Source organism: Mchenga conophoros, linkage group LG20 (assembly GCF_057382185.1).
Source record: "Mchenga conophoros isolate Kocher_MC1m ecotype Shallow Benthic linkage group LG20, M_conophoros_male_GT1.1, whole genome shotgun sequence".
NCBI lineage: Eukaryota > Metazoa > Chordata > Actinopteri > Cichliformes > Cichlidae > Mchenga > Mchenga conophoros.
In genome coordinates, this window is record NC_140545.1 from 25,524,549 (window position 1) to 25,548,591 (window position 24,043).

The following is a 24,043-nucleotide window of genomic DNA, read 5'->3' on the forward strand; positions in this document are numbered from 1 at the left end:
TCTGTAGAAACTTTGTCTGCATTAATGATGTTTCTAAACTCCAACATCCAGCACCGTCTTCACTGGTTTTCACTGGAATTTGGAATTGCTTGCGCTTATTATGAGCTATTATTATAAAGTCTTTGAAGATAGTATATCATAAACAATTCCATTAACCGTCTAGCTTATGTTATCATAGTATGACCAAAATTATTGCAACTTTGTTCAATGAACTTGCGACTTTGTTGCCATTTTCAAAGGCAGGGACCAGATCTGTGATGATAAACGGGAAATGAAAAGAACAATTCAGACTGATTTCAATGTGTTGGCAATTTGTCTGTACTTATACAGTAATGTGCAAACCTGTCTGAGAACAACTGCAATCACTGGTCAACCACTAACTTTTACTAGTCGCAAAGAGGTTGCCACCGTAATTTTACTTTAATGTGACTGCTGATCCATTAAGCATGTATTGATTTTGAAATTTGCTGACCAACATAATAATATTTGTTTTATTATTATTTTTGCTTCAATTGCTTGTTGGGCAGCTTATAGACAGAAATTCATGCATCTTTGCTGCCTGGATCCTTGATTAGCATATATTATGGGGCTGGCTAATCACCCCGAAACACTTGCTTGTTGGCTTTTTGTTTGTTTTGGCAGATCACCCCCATTTCATTGTGTTTCTGCAAAAGACCCTGGAGAGCACACTTGTCTACTGTAAAATTTGCAATATTTAATGCATTCTCTGGTTCCAGCCTTTCCATTGTTTCTTTTTGTTTTCATATGTCTGGGTATTTGACTCTTAGTTGGGTAAAACAAGACCTTTATATTAGAAACTGATTTGTCATCTTGGTTGACTAACTTAAGTTTATTTGCATAAACATCAGCTATTAGGTCAATGCATCAGTGGAGCGATGTTTGATCCTCCAGTTTCGGGGATCTGATGTTGAACATTCTGACCCAGTGTCACACTGATGAGATGTTCATAGGTACAACATAAACATCAGATTAATATCAGCCATTATTTAGTTTGAACTACAGCAAATGAAAACAGCTTTGGTGAAAAGGGACTGTAGTTTAATTAGCACAAAATCTCTGACAGTATTGATTTCCAACTTGGTGGAATGCCACAGTATCATTAAAACCTCCAACTCTAGTGTCAGCTTTAAAAACAATGCATTTTATAATTCAGTTCAGTTTTTATATATTTTATTGCTGTGATATTTTACTTGTAACCCACCAAGGGACTGCAGATGCAAATTAGCTCTAAGCTAACTCTGATACAATGCTAATGTTAATATTAAACATGTTCCCTTAAAAAACAAACAAACAAACAAACAAACGAACAAGCAAACAAACAAACAAGCAAACAAGCAAATAAAAAAGAAAATTAAAAATTCTTATCCCTAAGCAAAGATCTGGGCTTGTCCCTACTGTTTATATCAGGATACTTTTGATGAACATGTGTCTCTGCCTCACCTCACACTACCAAGCTATGACTGGCTTTGTTTCTCAACCCATCATGAATCCACAAAATATGTTCGATCTCCTCTACTTAACACTTTGCTACTGTTTTAAAATTAGCATGTTTTATTCTTTTGGTCAGTTGCTTTATTTTCATGGCATAAAAAATAAGATGGACAATGAAGTACAGGTACCTCAGATTTGCAATATGAGTAAGTTAAATTTCATTTGTAAAATTGTGATTGGGATACTGTTAAATGTCAATGGAAATTATCTTAACGTTACAGTGTGTAAAATATCATTGCTAGTTGTCAGTAGATTGCAGACTGCAGTTAACCGAGTTCTGTTTTTTTTTGCCTACTTCAAGGGTATAATGGTAGTTATGGTGGCCACTGTTCATCTGTACTGACTGTAGGCTATAAGTCTGCTGTTCACCTCAGCTGGTGTCTACATGTATTTACTCTGAAGCAGGCTGTAAAACTGTGAAGAAATTCTGATACAAGTCAATGAGTCAGTGAAGTTCACTTGTGTCTATGACAACAACACTGAAATGAGTCATTGAGGATATCCTGAACTTTTCTCTCGGTACGTGAAATTTTCTTTGAAGTCGACCTATCATTGTTGGACTCTGACGCTTAGTGAATAAACTCTCATATGATGTGAGAACGTAATCAAACTGTTTATCAGAGGGAACGTGTGATTTTTAGGACACTCAAGCGTAACATTAACTGTCATAACGTTAACTTAAAACTAGCTGTTGTTGTTTAGTGGGCTCATTGTTGAGTTTCTCATCTGCTGACAGTAACTTTGTTATTATCAGGAATAAATCAGCACGCTTATACAAACTTTCACGTGTTAAAGTCCTGATTTCAAGAAGAGGAAGATTTTTACTTCTTTAGTGGGGGGGAGGGGGGGACCCTTTCTTAGACGATAAAAATATGAACCTTCATATCTGAAGTCTGAAGGCCTTTACTCACCAGGCGTGTAAAATTCATGTGAATATTTTGAAGCTTAAAAATATTTTTCAGACTAACCTATTCATTCATGCCGACCACATAGTTTTGCTGGACCAATTTGTGGCATTTTTCTTAAACCCAGCTTGATTTTCCAGACTTTTCGGATACGAATAAAGATAACGGACCAATCTGATCACTGCCTTTGGGAACAAGTGGACTCGTAGCTCCAAAATGCAGTGGTACAAAATATACAAATAGTAAAATAATACTATTTTACCTCAGACACACAGCTAGACGCTGCTCGAGTCAGTCTGCACTGGGAAATCGTTTTTCTGCGTCCTCAGGTGTGGTCCTAACTCTGCCAACAAGAGCTTAACCTGCTCCACTGACATCCTGAAATATGTACTCCCGGATTAAACCATGAAATTCTCCCTGCTGCTGCCTTCTCATTAGAATTGGATGAACCAAGAATTTCAGTTTCTTCCTTTGCTTGTTTAGAAACATCAGGACCAGCTCATCATCACTTGATGTCGACTTCATATTCTGTGTGTTCTTTGTGAACAGGTTTTCCAATGCCTGCTCCTGTGTATTTTTAATGGATTCATTCAAAGTTCATGAGAACACATCAGTTTGTTGCACACTAATTAATGTATTTTTTTTTATATATACAATATTATTTTTTATGTATAAAATGACCTCAAAAATGACTGACTGCACTACTAAGGTTAGGTTAAAGTATTAAAAAGGTCCTGAACACGTGCATCCATGTTTTTGAAGATACTAGAACTTTTGTTATTTTGACCTTCTCACACAACTTGATGATACTGCCCCCTGTGCATCCTGCCGTATAGCTCCTCTGTCTGTTTTTAGAGCATTTTCTGCAGATGTGACTCAGCACAGAGGGCGGCAGCATAATTAGCAGACAAGCTAAAGCAAGCTTATCCCAGTGCTAGGCGGCTAACTCCATGACCTACTTTACAAAGAGGATTTTCCCCACCACTCACTCTACTGGTGTGTCTGCTCACCGCAGATAACTCTGTGTAACAAATTCATGCACACAAATATAGACAATCACCTACACTCAGTCAGTCAGTCACACACAGTCAGCTAAACGCGCACACAAACGCATCCAGGTACGAACGAGTGCGCGACCACGTATAGATGCACTTGTGAGTGACAGAGGGAGAGAGACTCACATCAAAAGGGAGCTCACTCATGCACACGCATACACACTCTATCAGTAATAAAGCCTGAAAGCCATGTCAAACCCTGAGCTGATGGTATATGATGCTTGTTATTCTCCCCATTGTGTCTTCTTGGCTTTTTGAGAGTGTGTATGTGCCTCTATACACGTGTGTGTGTGTTCATTTTGCTAGTCTTTACGCAAGTCTGAGCACTCAAATCCAACTCAGTCCTGTCCCTGGAGAGTGAAAGAGTGCTTTGCGTGAAAGGAATTCCTCTCTTATCTCCTTATTCATGAAAAGCTCATCATGTCTCTTGTTGTTTTGCATACTGGGTCCTTTTTCTCCTCCCAACTTGCTCCCGATAAACACCTCCCTCTGCTCCCCTAACGTATGCCCACTCTTTCTCGTTCTCTCTCTCTCTCGCTCGCTTGCTTCCTTTTCTCTCCATCCCTCCAGAGGATTGTCTCTACCTTTCTTCTCTCAGTAAGGCGCAATCAGCCGTGGAAGTTATTGACCAGCAAGGCGCTTAATGAGGCTGATACAACGAGTGACCAGAGACCTTTAACTTTTTACAAGCACACCTCATTAAAGTTCAAAAGCCAGATATGGTAAAAGAGCGGGGGAAAGAGAGGATTTCTTAAACACAATAAACCTGGGCTATGATATATTATCATTCCCTAAACCTGTGAAGAAACTGGGAATTGAAATGAAGCAAATGAGAGAGAGGAATATGGAAGATATACTTCTGAGTAGGAGGAGAAATGCTGAGACAGCCAGGGAGCTCAGTGGAGAAACTGGCTTTAATCTACACATCAAATAGGAGGCGAAAATGAGCACAGAAAGTGGCTTAGCTGGTGTGTGTGTGTGTGTGCACCTGTGTCTGCTCGAACAAACATGTGCATATTGGTGGGTGCGTACAGGCAAAGGGCTGATTACAATAACAAAGAGCTAGCACTTGGAAGCGATGTAGCAGCGTTTCACTTCAACACAGCCTGGGCCAGATAATTAAAACCAATAAAAATCACACCACAATCTTTTTTCACCCCAAGCTTTTTTCTTTTGCCATCCTTTCGCTGTTCTTTTGGGTTTTTTTTATCTCTTATTTTTGAGAGAGGATAACTATCCACTTCAGTTTTAATGGATGTTCTCACTGGGAATGAACAGAATTCAAAAAAGAAGGAGTTGCTGAGGGAAAAAACCCTACTTTTTTTTTTTTTTAAAAGCCCTACTTGATAGAACTGGTTTTGCCTTCAAAGCAGTACTTATGGTTGACTGCTGATTAAGTTGTACCAGCTAGAGCTAAGACTGCAAGACACTTGGGTGGTGATGCAAACCCCTCACAGCCTTTGGTATGTGACCACCTAAGAACTGCTTAGACCTTTGTAACACTGGTGTGTAGGAACACACACACACACACACACACACACACACACACATCTCAATTCCACCAAATTACAAGAGCCTGCAGTTTTAATTCAATTAGTGCATGTAGTGTTTTGTTCATTACTCTGTTTTCAAATCACATTAAAAGCAACAAAAGAGACATGAACACAGCCAGGCTCTAGAAATTAGTATTCTAAAAATCGTGTACATAACTATGCCAGTGGTCCATTTAACTACTAAATGATATATTTGTGAGGACAGATTCTCAAGCTTGTGGACAGGCTTGTGTAGCTATGAGAGCTACTGCAGAACAAATCAGAAATTTATGACTACCATTGACCCTTAGATCAAATTTTTCCTGGCCTGTGATTGGCTAACCTCTTGCAGGACCTCCAACCTGCTGCCTATGAGGTCACAGCAGCTGCTGTCAAAAGTGTCCGTCTCTGCTTCCCCCCCATCTTCTCTTATTTATTTCATGGTTCCCTGCTGTCTTTTCCCACACTCTTCACCAGCTCTGTGCTTGTTTATGCTTGACAGGAAAAGAATGAGCCTCTCACCCTCAACTAACTTTAACTTAAGGAACTAACACAGATCAGCATACACCAGAAGAAAAAGAGCCCTGAGATAGCACATTGCGAGGAGCCGCTTCAGAGAAGAAATCTAGATGTTTCAGTTGCTCCAAAAGAAACAGGCCTGGGGGGGGGGGGGAGGCAGAAGGTTTGTGTTTGTTAACAAGAGCCCCATCTCACCTCTACCAGGTATGAGACGGCTGGAGTGTTAAAACGTGGGGCACACAGAAAGAAGAAAGTGAGAAAACAAAAGGCCACAGTACATTAAAGGAGGGAAATAACAGGTTTCCAACAACAGCAAGGATGACAGGCTGCGAGAGACAAGGCGCCCAGCGTACACGTGAAAGCGAAAGGAGAGGAAAGAATGGGCTGAAGGAGGTGTGGAGAGTAACACAGGGCTCCTTTGGTTCTGGAGGGAAAGAAAAACAAGAGGGCCCAGCTGGTGTGGGGGAGGAAGGAGGTACAGATAGGAGAGGTATAGGGTGGGACAGGAAAAGAGGGAGAAGAAAGATGCAGCTTTATTCCCCTCAACTCAGGCGTTTTCGTCTCCCTTGTGCGAGTGGCTCTGGGTGTGATTCACTCATTGTTGTGAGGCTCCTTTGCAAGAATGAGTGTGTGTATGTGTGTTTGTGTGTGTGTGTGTGTGTGTGTTAAGTCACTCACAGCTGTCCTCCTCCTCAGTGATAGCGCTGACAACATAGCAGGCGTACACGAAGCCAAGGAGCTGCGAACACACAAGCAAACATAGGAGGTTAGACACCACAGACCTGCAAGGCTGAAGTTAAGCTGCTGAGTGCTTTCCTCGATAGACAAAGAGACAATAAAGGAGGAAAATGGGTTTGTTCTCCGCATCCTTAACTGGTGATGCAACACTGCTCAAAGAGCAGGGTCAAAGCCAGAATAACTTGTTCATTAATTAAATCTTTCTGTGAACAAGAATATCGAGTAATCATTAAAGACATTTATTGAGCAAAAACATTTTAAAAAGACACCTTACAAATTTGTGCTTTACTTCTTCTTCTTTTTGCAATTTTGTACAATTCTAATGAGCTTGGAAGTAAATATTTGGTATGAACACCTTTCTTCTTCTACACAGCCTGAACTCTCGTTCATTTGTCAAGATGATCCCACACTGCTTTAATAATGTTGAGGTCTGCACTCTGATAGTGTTCCATTGTGTATCCACGTATGGCTCTACTGCAGTGCCAGTATGGCGTGCTGAAAAATGAAGCCCTTGCCAATCAGACCCTTTCCAGATGGCGTTCCAGTGTGGCTCAAAATCTGAAAGAACTTTTCTGAGTTCATAATTGAGATAACTGTAGCCCCAAACCGTGACACATTGCACGTAATGCTGAGATATGAAAAGGTTTTATGGTAACAGCTCTAAGGGAATCACAAATATTTGCAAAATAATCTTTTATGCCTGGCAATTTGTGCTATCATTAGTTTAATTGTAGGTTCAACTAAAGAAATTAGATCAAATGATGTGTTTTTGCAACAGACTGCTTGTAACAAAGTGCCTAAAACTGGTTCTTTGCTAAGCTGTCTGTTTATGTGCAGACACAACACTGATTCATAACTTGAGTTAGATCCCTTTTTTTAAATGCTTGAATGATTCACAGGTCAGTATTAAGTGGCTTAACAAAAAACCCCAAAAACAACATTCCTCGGAAAATGATCAGGTACAACGCCTAGACTGAAAATGACTAAATAAGCAGCCAGTGTCCAAAGAAAAACTTTGGAAGACCTCCATAAAGCGTCTTGCTTTATATAATTATTCCTCAAGAGCACTTTAATAAAGACAAACAAGTCCTGCTCCTTGGAAGTAAAGTATAAAGACATGAGAGGTGTCTTAAGCACTGTAAATACCTGCCAAAGCACTTAGAAATTCTCTTTTGATAATGTGATATCCCTGTGGTGAGGAATCCTCAGAGAACTGCCATCTGACTCTACAGTTTCCCTCTGCTCTACAGAGCTTCATAGCGCCTCTCAGCAGTGTGGCTGGAGCTTTACTGTTTTGGACCATTCTTACTGCTGATACTAAATGTTTTTCTTGGGAACCAGGCAGCAACAATAACCTCTAAAACCTCTTTGCCACAATACCTGCCCGGCATAGAAAGGCAAAGTTAGTGTCTGGCTGGAATACACAAAGGAACATTTAGTCAGTAAAAGATACTGCAGTCGAGGGTTTCTGCCAGAAACGTTGTTAAGCCCAGTGGCTGGATTTGGCCCCACAGTGGGAGATTTAATGTTGCACTCTATTAGCACAGTTCTATTCACCAGCTGCTTCTGGTGAAGAGAAAGAGTCAAACACAGGGGAGTTTATTTCCCCTTTCTACCAAGAAACGTAGGATACAGCAGGAGAAAAACACCAAGTCACGGTTTCCCTGAGTACACATTAAACAATAACTGAAGGAAAAAGTGTGTTTAGTCATAACACTTCCCCATTTCTTTGTTTTCCATTTTATTTCTACTAACACTGCAACTCTTTGAGCTTTTAGACACTTATAAAATACATTAAATAACCCAACAGCTGCAACTTTTGTCACCAGAAAAATGTCCCTATGCTCAACCCTGTCCAGGATTCAACCTTGGCTGATAGAAAGAAAAGTTCCCTCCCAGAAAATAAAAATACAAAGCCATTATTATGATAGCATTTCTCTATACTGGCTGTATATGAATAAGTGTGTGTGTGTTCGCTCTAACTGTAATTTGCTTTACTTTGGCCGTAGGTTATGGAGTGTGCATAGAGTGGTTGCCCGTGTCCACAAACACAGCAGAAAGCAGCAGAGCCAGCACACAGCTGACTATAGGAGGAACACACATGTGGGGAAACACAGCACTGGGAATGGCCCGTGGCACTGGCAGATGGCTGTCATCAACTCAGAAATATACACAGCGAGTCTCTGCACCCAGCCACCCATCCATCACTTGGCACTCTGCCATGCCAATTAAAACAGCGTCGGGCACGCTGCCCTGCTCGCACACTGGGTTCACAAACACAAAACCCGAGGGGGTAATGACTGTGCGCGATGATATCTATTTATGTAAGATTCATTCAACATATAACTCAGCTTGGCTGATGTAATTATAGATGAAACAAAGATAATGTGCTGTTCGTCTCTGTCGTTTGCGTTTTTGCTCCATTTTACGCACGCACAAAATCTGTTGGACCTTCACTGAAGTTCCAGATGTAGATTAAATGTTTTATTTATGAGTGAAAAGCAGGTGTCACATTTAGTATAAAAGGGAAGGTCTCTGTCTCTGTGTGGGCTAGATAAGATACTCTTCTTTCTGCTTCGCTGTCACTATATTTTTTCTTTCTAATATCTAATTGCTGGTCTCACCCCATCCATTACACTGGCAGTGAAATGGAGGTGAATTAGCATATGTATAAAGCCAGTGTCAAACACAAGATGGTGTTAACAGCAGGGGGCACACCCCGTTTTTCAATTTTATTGTGTCTCGGTGTGTGTGCCCATGTGTGTTTTGCCTGTAAAAGTGTGTGCTCTTATGAGTTAATATATGCATGAGTGCATGTTGATTTAAACTTCATAAAAAGGGCCCTGATTTCTCCAGTCTGGGGTTGACCCAAACACAGGATAGGCAAAGCATCAGCGTAGAAGGCCAGAGCAGGAAGCAGATGCCTGTGTAGCATACACAAGTGAGTCGAATTAAAGTGCGCGTCGACATAAACTGTCTACGTAAGGTTTGTTGGATAACTGAGCTGCCAGAAAAGCTTTCATGTGCTGCTTCATTGATTTTGTCGGTGTCTGGACATTCTTTCACGAATAAATATTTTGCCATTTTGATTGAATACCTTTGCTGTTATGATTATGGCAGTGAAGAACAATCTAATAGTTCATGGTCAATTCAGCGATAGCAAAGAAAATATGGGCAGTAATTTTAAAGCAAAGCTATGTGCACTGCAGTGCAATTACCCAACACTGCTTTTGCCTAATACATGTAGAAGCAGGTTGCTGGTGGTACAGATGTCTGGCAGATTACACTGTAATGTGAACAGGGTAATTCTAGTGTGTACCTTTTGACAGATGAAAAATATTTCCTGTCTCTTAACAATCGAGAGATGCAAAATTGTGATTCATAGTATCATAAAATGCTGAGATGTTTTGGTGTCTGATATAACAATTTTACTGACTATCAACCGAAGCCAAACACTCAAAGTGTGCCCATCGAACGGTCAGGCATGGGAAATAAATGCTGACAGCAAGACAGATCAAACACTGCATGTTACAGCTGATTTTTATCTTCCATTCCTCTTTTATATGGTTTCCACTAAATTTGGACAATTTAGGAAGAATCAGGTCAGGATATTTTTCCCTGTTGTGCTTTCTCAGATTTAGCACACAGCAGGAAATAGTCTGCTTCAGATGCGTTTGCGCTTCTTCAACTACTCGGTGCGGTTAAAGCGAGACTGCTGCCTGCAGGCGGGAACACACATGATTCCAATTCACAAACAGTAAATGCACAGTTTTATTAGCTGCGCTATTCATGCACTGGTTCAATCCCAACACCACACAGACTTTGCACAAAGGAGCTACTTAATGTCATAAGCCTGAACCAACTCTGTCAGGTGATGTCTAGAAAAGTCAGGACTGCAGCTTTGATTTTATGTGTAAAAAGCCGAATTTTGGTGTCTGATAGAGCTCTGAAACTCCCACTGACAGCAGACCATTTTCACAAAAGCAGTTTGCAAGTACTGACGCGTAGCTCACAAATGGGAAAACTTCATGTGTCAAGAGGCCAAAAAATTCCAGCAGTTCTCCTGTTAACAATTAACAGCTAACAAATTACATCTCTCTTACTCATTCGCTCATAACAACTGGCTGCAGGAAAGTCGGACACTGCATGTTAGAGCTAATCTTAAACCGATCTGTCTTCAAGTCCTTTTTTATATTGCTTCCATGCATTTAGTGCGACAGGAAATGCGATTTAAAAAAAATCAGAGACGCGAACGCTGGGCGGCTTTTTGCTGGAGGCAGCAGCCAATATAGGTCGGTGTCCTCAATAACAAGTGACAGAGCTCCACTTATGTATCATTGCATATTAAGCGTCCTTAAATGAAGCTAATAAAATGCCTGTCTCTCTGTGTCTCACACTCAAACTTACACACACACACCAACACACTCAGTTTTCGGCACCTATGTGTAGAAATGAATGTCATATTAATTAAGCACATAAAGCCCCCGCATGTCCTCGGTGACTTGACCTCAGTCTTTCTGTGAAGACGTGCCACACTAAAGCCAACTAATTTGGCTGCCAATCATTTTTCCTTCTCCTTTGCGCTGTGCACTTTATGTGTCTTTATAGTAGTCACTTTTCTAAACACAGGTCTATATGTTCCTGTCACTCTGCGATCTGCAAACCTCCTCTACTCTCTTTCTCTCCAGCCCTCGGTGATTCCCGATTTTCGGCTCTTCTAACACTAAATACCACTCTCTTCTTTGTTTTCTCTCCTTTGTCTCCGGGGCTGCTGAGCAGTGAACAGTGATCTCCAGAATTAATAACACAGAGAAAGAAGCAAGCAGGCGGACAATTGGATACTATAACTTCAGTTCAGGAAAACAAGTAAAGATGTCCTCCAGTGGGTCTTCATTAAGCCGAGTGAACTAAGCAGGTATTAATAGTATTTCAGTGCCATTTGCATTTCTTCTCTCAGATAATGAGGCCGAAGAGAAGTTAAAGGCTCTGACATTAATGTGTGTGTGAGTGAGAAGATCAGGCACAGAGCTAGAGAAAGGTTACTTTTATTTGCATAGGCTAATGAAGGTCAAGTTTACAATGAATGTGTCTGTCCAGAAAGACACAAAGCCACCTTTGAAAATAGACTTTCACTCATAAACATCAATCCACTGGGCATGCAGCTACTTTGGTCAACCGCTGTAAAATGAATGCAAAGTGCAGCTCACGATGCTCTGGTGTCAGTTTTTCAGGAAACGAATGTCAGGAAATCACTAATGTTATTTAATTTTGATCGAAATCATAAAACATCGAGTTCATCACTTGGAGATTATGAATGTGGATGTTAACTATAAAATCGGACCTGCCTGTGGTTTTCCAGTAAAAAAAAGTACATTTGTCGTTGAGATATTTTAGTCATGCCTGATTGGAGCTGGTAGGATAAAAACCACTTCATGTCTAATCTGAGTCAGACAGTTGTGCTCTCGCATGCAGCTCAGCCAGGTAAAGTTAAAGGCTGCAGTTCATGTGTGATAATGACTTAGGAAGGCATTCGTTAGTTACAGCTTTTCTAACTGGAAGAAATGCTGCTTTACTATTTCAAATAAGTAATTTGATATTCATATAAATGACAAATATCAACAAAGGATTTTGTGAAAGATAATTAAGACTCCACAAAAAAAATATTTGACAGTTTATGAAAATACTGATCATTAGCTTTTTTCGGTCACATTAGAGTAGGTAAAAGGTAGCCTCTTTGCAACTAATGCTGAAATTGTGGTTCACTAGTGGTAGCATGTTGGGAGTCCATGGATATGAGAGGAGAAAACATCTGTGGATGGATAGAGTGCATAAAATATGTGGTAAAACTGGTCTGTGTGCTACTACTCATCTCGTTGTTGCTTTTTCCAGGCGGCTGGGTATAACACACAAAGAACTAAAGTGAAACCGAGTGTTAAAAACAATGCAAAGTGTCCACAGCAGCCCCTGTTGATACCTTTTTAGTCTTTGATTCTTTTTAAACTTCTTCCTTTCCTGGTGATTTCTGCTGTTGGTTTCTTCCCTGCTCTGGTTCATTTGTCAACCAATCAGCATCCACAGCATATACAGCATCATCTGTGTCCAGCAACGTGCAATTGGGATTTTGAAGGACTTTATGGAAGCACACTTATAATGTTTCAAAACCTCTCTGTATAACGTCCATCGCAAAATACATACGCAAATTTGCACTATTGCGATACTACAAAAAAAAAAAAAAAAAAAAAAAAAAGTTGTGGTTGTTGGGAAGCAACTTGTCACCAAACAATTGCAGTCTGCCTTGGAGTGACTGCAGTCACTGCCTGACACAGTGCAGTTTGTCAAAACTATGTATGTAGACGTGCTGCCAGCATGTTGCAAGCAACTGGAGTCAATCTGTGCTGAGGACATCAGCCCTGCAATTCATTTTTCCAACTCAATTAGTTGCCAGCAGGTCATATTCGAGGGTTGCCTGGTATTTTGCTGTTAAATAGCTGTTTTGCAGCAATTGCATCACTTTTTGTGGAGGAATTTCAGTTTCAAATCTGAGGCTCTGGCTGGACTCTGCATTTCCGATGAACATAGACTACAAACGAGTCGTAATTTTTCCAGATTTATCAAAGTTAATCACCATATTATCACAAACAGATTGCATTTAATTGCCAACTTGTTCCCATTCAGCCACAAACTGATAGAAGACTGACTGTCTTATTGCTGTTTTATCACCATCCATCACTTTGAAGACAGCAACTGACTGCAAATGGTCACAGGCCTGACCCCCTCCCCTTCAAAGCAACCATTTCAAAGGCAACAAGATCTCAAGTTGTCTCCAGCCACTGTTTTGCCTTGCACAACTTCAGCCTTAGTTAACAGTTTTAGCCCCATATACTGCTCTTTCCACCATGCCACACTTAAATTCAGTTTATCTCAAGACGTCGTCAGTTCTTTGCTGCCTGGTTAATGTATGTGCTCGTAACGACGGATATCTGGGTCGATCTGACAGCTAATTAACACAGTATTGACTGTGGCTCAGTGTCAGGAGAAAACTCACTGAGTGCACTACAATTAAAGGAATTTGCAGGTAAAACATACCACATGGGAGAAAGGGGGAGGGGATGCAGAGAGGCACAAAACAGATAGAGAGGTGGTACAGATGTCCTGTAGGTTAATTGCACAGGACTCTGCCTGACAATAAGGTGCCAACTCATCTGCAGAAAATTAGATGTGTGTGTTCGTGTGTAGACAGCTGCATGTTTAATGACAAACCATTATAAGGGAGTGCACAGTCCACATTTATCAATGTTTTCTCCCACATACGCAAGAACACGGGTCTGTACAGCTGACATACAACCACAAGGCATTGGGAAGTGTCTGCGGTGCTTATTTGCATCTTCCACATCAAGTAACTGCACTTAACAGCGTGCTAATGTCACACAAACACAACAGGCTTACCCAAGCAGAAATAAAAGCTGCATAAAGAAAGCAAACACAGGCTGTTCTTCACACGCTGCCCCACACAATAGATTTTAGATGAAGTCTGAGTGAAGGAAGGAAAAATGGGGCTCTGTGGGATAAGAAACGAATGGACTGAAGCCGAAACAAGAAGGTAAATAACAAAACAAGTAGGCGCTCAATGAGCAAACAGGTAAGCGAGCATCGCACTGGAGATGAAGTTAACTCATTTAAACTTGCTTGTGTTTCACTTCCACGTTCTCCTCTGTTGACTCTTCTTTTTGCGCTCTCTCTTAAGTTTAAAAAGACCAAATACTATAATAAGATAATCTTTATCCTTCACCCTGCAAACCAGATTAACAATTAAAGCTCTTGGCCGAGACAGCCTTTGAAGTATAACAGCGACCAGTTGCTTTTTTTTTTCTCCCCTTCTTCTCCTCTGGTCTTGAGGTCGTTCTCTTCTCCGCTTCGCTTTTGGCTGCAACCAAATCAAATCAAATCAAATCAAATCACTTTTTATTGTCACATCACATGTGCAGGCACACTGGCACAGCACATGCGAGTGAAATTCTTGTGTGCGAGCCCCACAAGCAACAGAGATGTGCAAACACAACAACACAAACGAGCAAAATACAAGAATGGCCAACCTGAAACTAATAAATATATGTACAATATATAATAGTGTATGCATTTCCGGATGTGTATACTAAATATTTTCCTACGTGTGTGTGTGTGTGTGTGTGTGTGTGTGTGTGTGTGTGTGTGTGTGTGTGTGTGTGTGTGTGTGTGTGTGTATACACATTTTTACAAATTAAATAGTAAAAAAATAAAATAAAATAATAATAATAATAATAATAATAATAATAATAAAATATATAAAATATACAGAGTTGAATATGTGCAAAACAAGTGGCATTTATATACAGTGTGGAGTGCATAATGTTGAAGTTCCAGTAGTGAAGCTGAGGTGTCTATGACGTGTTCAGCAGTCTGATGGCCTGATGGAAAAAGCTGTCTCTCAGTCTGCTGGTACGGGACCGGATGCTGCAGAACCTCCTTCCTGATGGAAGCAGTCTGAACAGTTTATGGCTGGGGTGACTGGAGTCCTTGATGATCCTCCCCGCTTTCCTCAGGCACCGCTTCCTGTAGATGTCTTGGAGGGAGGGAAGCTCACCTCCAATTATCCGTTCAGAGCACCGCACTACTCGCTGGAGAGCTTTGCAGTTGTAGGCGGTGCTGTTGCCATACCAGGTGGTGATGCATCCAGTGAGGATGCTCTCAATGGCACAGCGATAGAAGGTCCTGAGGATGCGGGGGCTCATGCCGAATCTTTTCAGTCTCCTGAGAAAGAAGAGGCGCTGCTGCGCCTTCTTCACTGTTTTGTTTGTGTGTATTGACCACGTAAGATCCTCAGCCAGGTGTACGCCAAGGAACCGGAAGCTGCTCACTCTCTCCACAGCAGCGCCGTTGATGGTGATGGGGGTGTGTACTTCTCTGCACCTCCGGAAGTCCACTATCAACTCCTTTGTCTTTGCGACGTTGAGGGTGAGATGGTTGTCTTGACACCAGTGGGTCAGGGCGCTGACCTCCTCCCTGTAAGCCGTCTCATCACCGTTGGTGATAAGACCCACCACTGTAGTGTCGTCCGCAAACTTCACAATGATGTTGGAGCTGTTAGTGGCTGTGCAGTCGTAGGTGTAGAGTGAGTACAGGAGAGGGCTCAGTACACACCCCTGTGGAGCACCAGTGTTCAGTGTGATGGGGGATGAGGTGATGCTGCCCAGTCTGACCACTTGGCGTCTGTCAGACAGGAAGCTAAGGATCCAGCTGCAGAGGGAGCTGCTCAGTCCTAGATCCTGCAGTTTCCTGTCCAGCTTCGAGGGAACGATGGTATTGTGTACAGCCCTAATAACTGCTCACTACTGCATTATAAATCTTTTAATCCCAGAATCTTTATAATCCTTTGAGGCAGAAGCTGTAAAACTTACAGTGCAGCTAAAACGCAGTGTCAATGCTGACATATCAGAGAGGTGCTTTGTGCCATTGTTATACTGGACGATGCACAGCTATTTAATGTTTTTGGAGAAATCCTCCACATGGCTCCCAGTGCATCTTACACAAAAACAGAAAAAAAAAATGCATTCCCAGTAGTGCTGCTCAGCACGAGAGCTGGAATAAAGAGCATGGACTAAAGGACTTGCCAGAGAGAGCACTCTGACCTCTCCGATGTATCAGGGGGCAGCCTGGGTGCCCGTGATGTTTTAACGCTGGTGAGCTGAGAGATTCTCAACAGCCAAAGAACACACACAGACCCTGTAGACAAACAGACCCCAGAGTAGTGATCACAGCGGTCTACTCATGCCAACCCTGCTGAAAATACCCATCTAATCAACTGCGGCTGCTTCATCCACCATATTACCCTGCCCCCTGGTGCTAAAGCAAACTGCGCCTTTAAAACAGAGAGTAGACCGACATCACAGAGCTGTCAAAGCGCAAGAGAAAAAGGAGCACAAGTGACACTGAGTGAGCAAGAAATGCATTGTCATCGTTTGTTGTTTAGGTTCTTGTGAATTTGAATGACGTGAAGGTCAAACAGTGCGAGATCTGTTCAGGAAAAAGACAGGAAGACGGGCTGAGCTGTGAGAATGTGATGTGGGAAAAACATGAAAACAGAGGAAATGAGCAATGGAACGAGAGAATGACGCACACTGCCGATTCTCCCGTTATCATCTTCCACCCATTGCGGGTTTCTAGGGAATAGAGATGCAACAGAAGAAAGCATTGCCTGTGGCAGCAATAACCTACGCTAAATGATATGATATCTGCGTGTGTATGTGTGTACACGAAAGCACTTTCTCCGGCTGTTTTATGAGTAGCACAGCATCTCAGACAGCTTTCACTGTTCCCTTTAAGCTCGTAAGAGTTATGTCTACAGATGTAAACTCAATTTCACATCCTGCACCATTTTTCTTTTCCTTTTTTGGCCGTCTTCCTACCCACACTCTACCTACCACACTGGAAATGTTTTCTCAGACACAACTGTTTTATTTACCAGTAAAGCAAGTTCACAGGAGTGAAAGAAGAAAGACGGAAGACGGGACGATACAGAGAGACGACAAAAACAACTGTGGGTTTTCTGCTGCCTGCATTGATCTTTTAATGACTCATTCTTATAACGGTACTATGATAACCAAACCCAGTAAACAGCGATGTGTACTATAATATCGATTTAGTGAAGGCAACAAAGAATAGAAGGACAGAGATGAAGGAAAATATCCCTCGCAGTGATAAATGAATAATACATTAACCCAGTTCGAAAAGGTTGCCTCCACTTCAAGCTCATCCTTCAAATCTTGAAGTTCCTTTTTTGGCTGAATGTTGCCTGCAGCAGCAGTAGCAACAAAACAAGGCAGACTCCCCCTAACCCAAAGCTTTACTTCTGAAGCCCTTCCATCCAGCTTATGACAAATCTGAGCTGATAGATGACAGCGATGCCTCCATTATTGGCCGATGGATCCACATTTTTCAACTTAATGAAACATGCTCCTTGGAGCCCAAACTAAATATTTAATGGTCTCTCACTGCGACCTTGAAACCCTTCTAACAAAGACAAAGGGACACCCCACTTTCTTCCTTTTCTTTTCAACCATCCCTTCAGCTCTTTCTTTTTCCCCGTCTGGCCCCGTTTTCCAGCGAGAGAGGAAAAGGGGACTAACCAAAACAACAGTGGACATCTCAAAAGGATTCAATTTTCCTAAGCAGAGCCCTGCATTTACCCGGAGAGGAAGTGGGGATGCAGGGAAAACGATGTCACTCGTGACGCTAAGATTTCAGTACCAATTTCCCTGCTCCTCTAGGGAACGAGTCCCGTGGAGTTGCAGTTGAATGCTTGGTTGAACAATTTCATGTAAATTGCAGGCAAAAGGGTGTTGCCATCTCATGTGGAGTAGAAATCCAACGAAGGCGAAGGATAAACCAATTCACTGTGCATAATGCAAGTAGTAATGAGGTTCAGCGAGAGTGCCGGGGCTGTAAAGTGAGGCCAGCCATTTTATTATCCTTCTCCGTGGGGGCCATGGGATGAATGGTAAAATCCAGTGCTTCTCATGGCTGGGTCCCTTTGCTTGTTTCCAATCTATCAAACTGCATTCACGACACTTTGTAAATAAGTGTTGTAAATAATTCCAGCATTAGATAAAATCAACAGGACTCTGAAACACACTGGTACATCGTAGTTCAAGGCTGACAACATCACTGTGTGTTCACTCTCTCTTTCTGTCTGTCACCTACTGCCAACATTAACTACTCCACATGTATTAAAGTGACAATAACTGTGAAAAATAGGTGTGGGTGTGTCACGGTGGAGTCAGAGGGTAAGTGACTGTTAGTGTGAGTAAATCTGTGCCATTGTGCGTGTCTTGAACCCAAAACTTCCTGCAGAGCTGGTCACCAAGAGTGCCCTGGCACCCATCCAGGATTGGGGCAGTCGGTCATATATGTGTGTGTGTGTGTGTGTGTGTGTGTGTGTGTGTGTGTGTGTGTGTGTGTGTGTGTGTGTGTGTGTGTGTGTGTGTGTGTGAGAGAATGTCCATGCTGGCAGGATGGGAGTTTTTGGCGAATTGATACAGAGCTTATAAAGAGAACAATAACAGTCCTTCCAGTGTTTGAGTAACCTGTTAGCATCTGGCAAGTCTGAGCCTCAGCAGACAAAACAACTGAGCAATTTTTCATTTGGAGACCAGGGCAGAGGAAGCTGTCCCGGACAAAATAACTTAAGCTTAAAGTAAGACAAAAACATCACCTTCCTTTCTATTCTGTTCACATTTAACTCACAGATATCCAACTTACTGTGATACAATGAAGTCCTGGCCATCTAGACTCAGCGTATGAACGGTATTTTAATGTGCATAATGTCAGCGGGTATTGTTAACTTGTACTCACAGCAACAAGAATCTGTGCCCCACTGTGCATGACCTCAATGTACTGATAGTCCACGAAGCAGCCCATGACAGTGATGTAGGAGTGGCTCTCCGTGGTATGGACCCCAGGAGCCTGTGGCATCTCTCTCCGCACACAGCCGGGGCCATGTTCACTCCACCAGGAATGATGAGCTGAGATGTTAAATGTTAGCAGGTCACTGTCCTGGAAGGAGAAGGAAAAACATTAACTTCTTTGCTAGGACTGTATTCTTTAGTTATTAAGCACATTCATGTATTTTTTATAAGGAAACCAAGGCTGGCTTTCAAAGCAACCAAAGCACCGATGCTCAAAAGGCAGGGAGCTTAACTTTGGAAACTTACAGAAGCTGTTGGAAGACTTTTTATGATTGTAATCCTTTGCTGAAAGGGTTGGTTCATAAAATTACAGACAAGCATCTTTAGACTGCTAATGACTCTCCAAAGCCTTACTTATGTTAGCGCTGCATTGAGCTGGTTCTCAAAACACAATATAACAACATGTTCACCGTCTTTCCTTAGTGTGCTAGCATGTCAACGTTATGCCAGTGCAGCTTTGACTAATAGAAAATCACAACCAGGAAAATGTGGTTTAAAAAACCCTTCAGGCAAACATAGTGGTGACAATTATTACACTTCATCCAGCTGCAGAGCATCTGGTTCATTTGAAGGCAATCCACCAAATAACTCAACACTAACGTTTTAGTGCAAAAATTCTTAAATTTTGACCTCGCTGTAGCATTGAAGGGATTGCGAAGGTACACTCATCAACCACTTTATTAGGTACACCCTGCTAGTACCAGTTTAGACCAACTGATGCTTTCAGATCTGCTTTAAGTCTTTGTAGCATAGATTCAACAAGGTGCTGGAAACATTCCTCAAAGATTTTGGTTTATATTGATGCATTACACAGTTGCAGCAGATCTGATGCAAATCTCCCATCCCACCACACCCCAAAGCTATTGGATTGAGATCTTGTAACTGTGGAGGCCATTTGAGTACATTGGACCAGTGTGTGTGTTTTGAGTTTGTGACATGGCGTGTTATCCTGCTGAAAGTAGCCATAAGAAGATGGGTATATTGTTGTCTTAAATGGAATGGACATGGCCAGCAACAAGACTCAGATAGGCTGTTGCATTTACATGATGTTCAGTTAGTACTAAGGGGTCTAAGTGTGCCAAAAAATATCCCCCACACCATTACATCACCACTACTCTTAAACTTTGATACAATCCAGGATGGATTTCATTTTTTTTATGTCAAATTGTGAAAACAAGCAGTCTAGTCATTCTCCTCTAATCTCTGTCCTTAACTAAGAACAACCTCCCAAAGAACTACCATTCACTAGATAATTTCTCTTCCCAGTACATCAGCAGTTTCTGAAATACTCACACCAGCTCGTCTGGCACCAACAACCGTGTCACTGTGTGTCACATGTCACTTAAATCACCTTTCTTTCATACTTGGATTTGAACTTCAGGAGGTTGTCGTGACCATGTCTGCACACAGATGAACACATTCATCTAATACAATAAGTGACCGTACATCACATGTATGTCAGGTATTTAGTATGAGCACATTTTCATGGCATTATATACTGAGTGGACTGAACTTGTCATACCAAAAAACACATTCTACCACTTAGAAAAAGTGCGATCTCTCCATGTAAACAGTTATTGTTTGCATTATTTTTTCAAATGTCTGCTTCCATCACTATATTTGACGTAAATAAAATAGCATTTATAGTTTAAAAACATTAAAAATGTCATAATTTCAAATCATCTATGTGCCTTTCCAGAAGCTGCTTGTTTCTCAGGATAACTTGGAAACATCTCAGTCCCTTTTTATGGAACTACTTTCTGAAAAAGAAAAAAAAAAACAGCATAAATGATAATATTAATGCCATCTTTCTGTTGACATCTTAAAAATGCACTCCTCTCTCTGGACCTCAATTGTCTTGGGTTGAACAGAGAAATCTTCAGAGGCTTATATCCTACATTTAATCGAGTAAAATCAAAAACAACTGCCGGACTAGACAAATAATATTTCAGAATTTGGCTGAACTAAATATTATTAATATGTGCATAAGTCTCAGCCAGGAGATCTGCTGTTTATGTGAGGTTTATAAATTCTTAAGCCATATTACAGCAATACTGCAGCTTTTGGAGAAAACTTTTTTATGCATAGAAGTCTGCACGGTGTTGCTCAATTTTTACACAACCATATGAGCTCATGGACACACACACAACCAAACACACACACAAATCAATACCCCGATACAGCAATCTAACCTTGCATCTGCCCCTCAGTGACAAGACATGCATTATTAACGTTGCCAAGTGCTGTCAGGAAACATCTGATTCCTATCAACCCCCACTGGCACATACATGGACACATCAACAACACATACATCATAATATAACCAGATTATAAGAGCAGGGGCAGAACTGGCTCAGGAACACCGATCTTCCGGCTCAGGATTCAGATGTTTAGGGGTTCCAGTCCCCAGAAGCTGTAGTCCACATGCCAAGATATCAAATCTAAATGTGCACCTAAGACAGGCATTTGCGTGCATAGAAGAAAGCACAAAAAAAAAAAGTGTGTGAATGTGGCTCGCAGTGTTAGAGCACGTTGAGTGGTCAATAACACCAGAAAAGTGCCACATAAACACCAATCCATCTGTGCAGTCAGTAGCAAAGTCTTCAAGGAGTCAGAAAAATATTAATCATGATGCTGATATTATCACTCTTTCTTCTTGTAGATTACCTATCATCCCCCTCAGTTTCTTATTTTATTTTGCCATCATTCTGTCATTTTCTCAACAGTCACAAAAACAAGGACAGCTGAAGGTCAATAGATAGGATTGTGAGGACTAATGACTTGACAGATGCCACTGATGGATCCTGCAAGCGAAGGGAACCATCCCTATCCCAGCTGTAGCCATGCTCACAACTGCATTACGTCAGCAGTCGATACTGAAGAGGCTTTGGGCAACTTACTGTCAGGAGTGTTATTGTTATGCTTCCAGCACCCCAAAGCAGAAATCAATCCCCCCATATCATAGATTTAAGATTAGTCTATTGATGTTACTCAAACTATTTTCTCTAACAAAAGTCAATAGAGATTTAGAGACAGCTCTGTTAGAGGAATACTAGGAACACGAGGCAGTCTATGAGGCTAAACGTCGAAATGATTAGGCTCTTATTTAATTTGTCGTTTGTGAAATAAAAAGATTAGAAACTATGCTTGAGTGATCGCATTGGGGAAATAAACCTGCTTAGATGCTTTAGATTCTTCTAGTTCTGATTAGTCTCGAATTTACTTAAATTTCACAACCGTGAGCACACACCGTGAGCCGCATATTGATTCATGAGCTGGAAAGAAAGTGCTCGCGGTGGTCTTCTATCATCTCTAAAACACAGTCAGCAGACACAGTGTGTGCTGGGGATGAGTGACAGAGAGAGGCAGAGGGTTTCACGCTCCGTTCACACTAAGGTGGATCGGTATGAAAATTTGTCCGAGTTATTGTTTTAAGATAAGAAAATAGAGGAGAAAAAAAACACTAAAAATTGATTTAAAAAAACCAAAACTAATGGGAAGTCGAGGGAGCTCACACACAGTCACATAAAGGAGAACTTAATCCCATTTGACTAACATCTGTCCAATGCTGTAGGAGGAGCAGGGATTTTTGTGAATTGCAGAAGAACGGACAACAGACTGAACATCACAAAAGCTCAAAAACTGTAATTTGTGATCAGCTGCTTTCGTCAAAATAAATTAAGCGATCACAGAGGTAGGCATATTTATGATAAACACAAAAGTAGAGTTTTCAGATTTCTCTACTGTGCAGCACTTTTATTCTTACAGGAAGAATAAATAATTGTCCTTTCACTTTCCGACCAGATAAAACTAAGATTAGGAAAGTATTTACTGTAAGTATTAGGCAATATTAGTCACATGTCAATTTCGGACAGTGTCTGCAGGTTTGGACACTATCTGAGCTGCGTTAAATCTACAGGTTTGATTTAGGCGAGAAGCTGCCAGGAATGAGTCAGGACAAAATGTTTCCTTTATGAGTTACATTGAACATTACACAGATTTTGTACTAGACATCTGGCTGGCTGAAGTCTTTTTAATGTGTGGTCCAACTAATTTGGACACTGCCATTTTTATGTACAACCCCTCTGAAAAAAATTCAGAAAAAAAGGGTAAAATGTCAATTTTCTGTGAACCAGTGTCTCGTGTGCAAAGCATGAGAGAGAATTAAGACTGTGAATGACCAGGGACTCTTTAAAACAGAGGTGCGTGCAGAGTAGCAGGGGTCTGTCTGTCAGTCTGTGCTGTACCATGGGGGAGGGGATAAGGGATCAATAGGAGGTGACAGAGCATGTGGCATATGACTCTGACAACCTGCCCCCTCACTTTGAGGGTCTGGCTAGCACACACCACTCACACAAACACATGCACACCCTCCAGTAAAGTTCTGTCAACATCACTCAGAGCAAGCCAGATAAAATTAGCTGACGCTGTTTTATGATAAAATGTGTTAGGGTCCTGTGTGTCAAGTTTGGCCATGCATGTGTGCATGGGATATGGTTGTGTGCGTGTGTGTGCTCCATTAGCCAGCCTTTCTCCTGGCCACCATATGCAGAGCTTGGAGCCCAGGCCGGCTCCATCTGTCGGGTTAATGCCCAGCCTCAGCCCCGAGCAGCTGTCCCCTACAAGCCTCATTATTCTAGCAGGAACCATGCAAAAAAATCACAACCGCCACACGCACACCCAGCGGACGCACAAAGACATTCGCAGTGAGAGACAGACACAATTGATGGAGCCAAGGACTATCACACAATGACAAAGTCGCCAGAGCCTGCCTGGGAAGGTGTTTCTGAAACTCATTTTGGCTGTCTGAGCAGGTGTCAGATGAACACTGCCGACAAGAATTCATTATTCTCAACGGTCAAGCCTGCAACTGGACAAGCTACCCATTAGTGAAGTGAAGTGGAGTGGAGAGGAGCTGCATTTTCTAGGCTTTATAAGTTTAGAATAAATAAAAAAATATTTTTTATATATATGTATGTATGTATGTATGTATGTATGTATGTATGTATGTATGTATGTATATCTATATATAGATATCTATATATATCTCTCAAAGGCACAATGAACAAAGTGAAAACACTTGGAGAAAGAGGGAAAGAGGAGGGGGGTAGAGTGAAGGTGACAACCCAAACACTTGCCTTTGTCTGGTTGAATACCAATTTGATCTGTGCTGAGGAACCACAGGGGATCCAGCCACAGAGAACTCAAAAGTATGCATGTGTGTGGGTTTCACACTGCTTTGGGAGGGATTGTTCCTGATTATTTACCTATTACATTTAAGC

At 41.5% G+C, this 24,043-nt stretch overlaps 1 protein-coding gene across 2 annotated transcripts in view; it reads right to left on the reverse strand.

The window, feature by feature from the left end:
* Positions 1 to 24,043, reverse strand: part of nkain4 (sodium/potassium transporting ATPase interacting 4) — a 53,115-nt gene that overhangs the window by 6,246 nt on the left and 22,826 nt on the right. For both annotated transcript variants that reach the window (XM_085260629.1, XM_085260628.1), the window contains exons 4-5: positions 18,649 to 18,849; positions 6,202 to 6,262 (exon numbers count right to left, since the gene is read on the reverse strand). In XM_085260629.1, the coding sequence (XP_085116755.1) occupies positions 6,202 to 6,262; positions 18,649 to 18,849 (262 nt within the window). The remainder of the gene's footprint in view (positions 1 to 6,201; positions 6,263 to 18,648; positions 18,850 to 24,043) is intronic.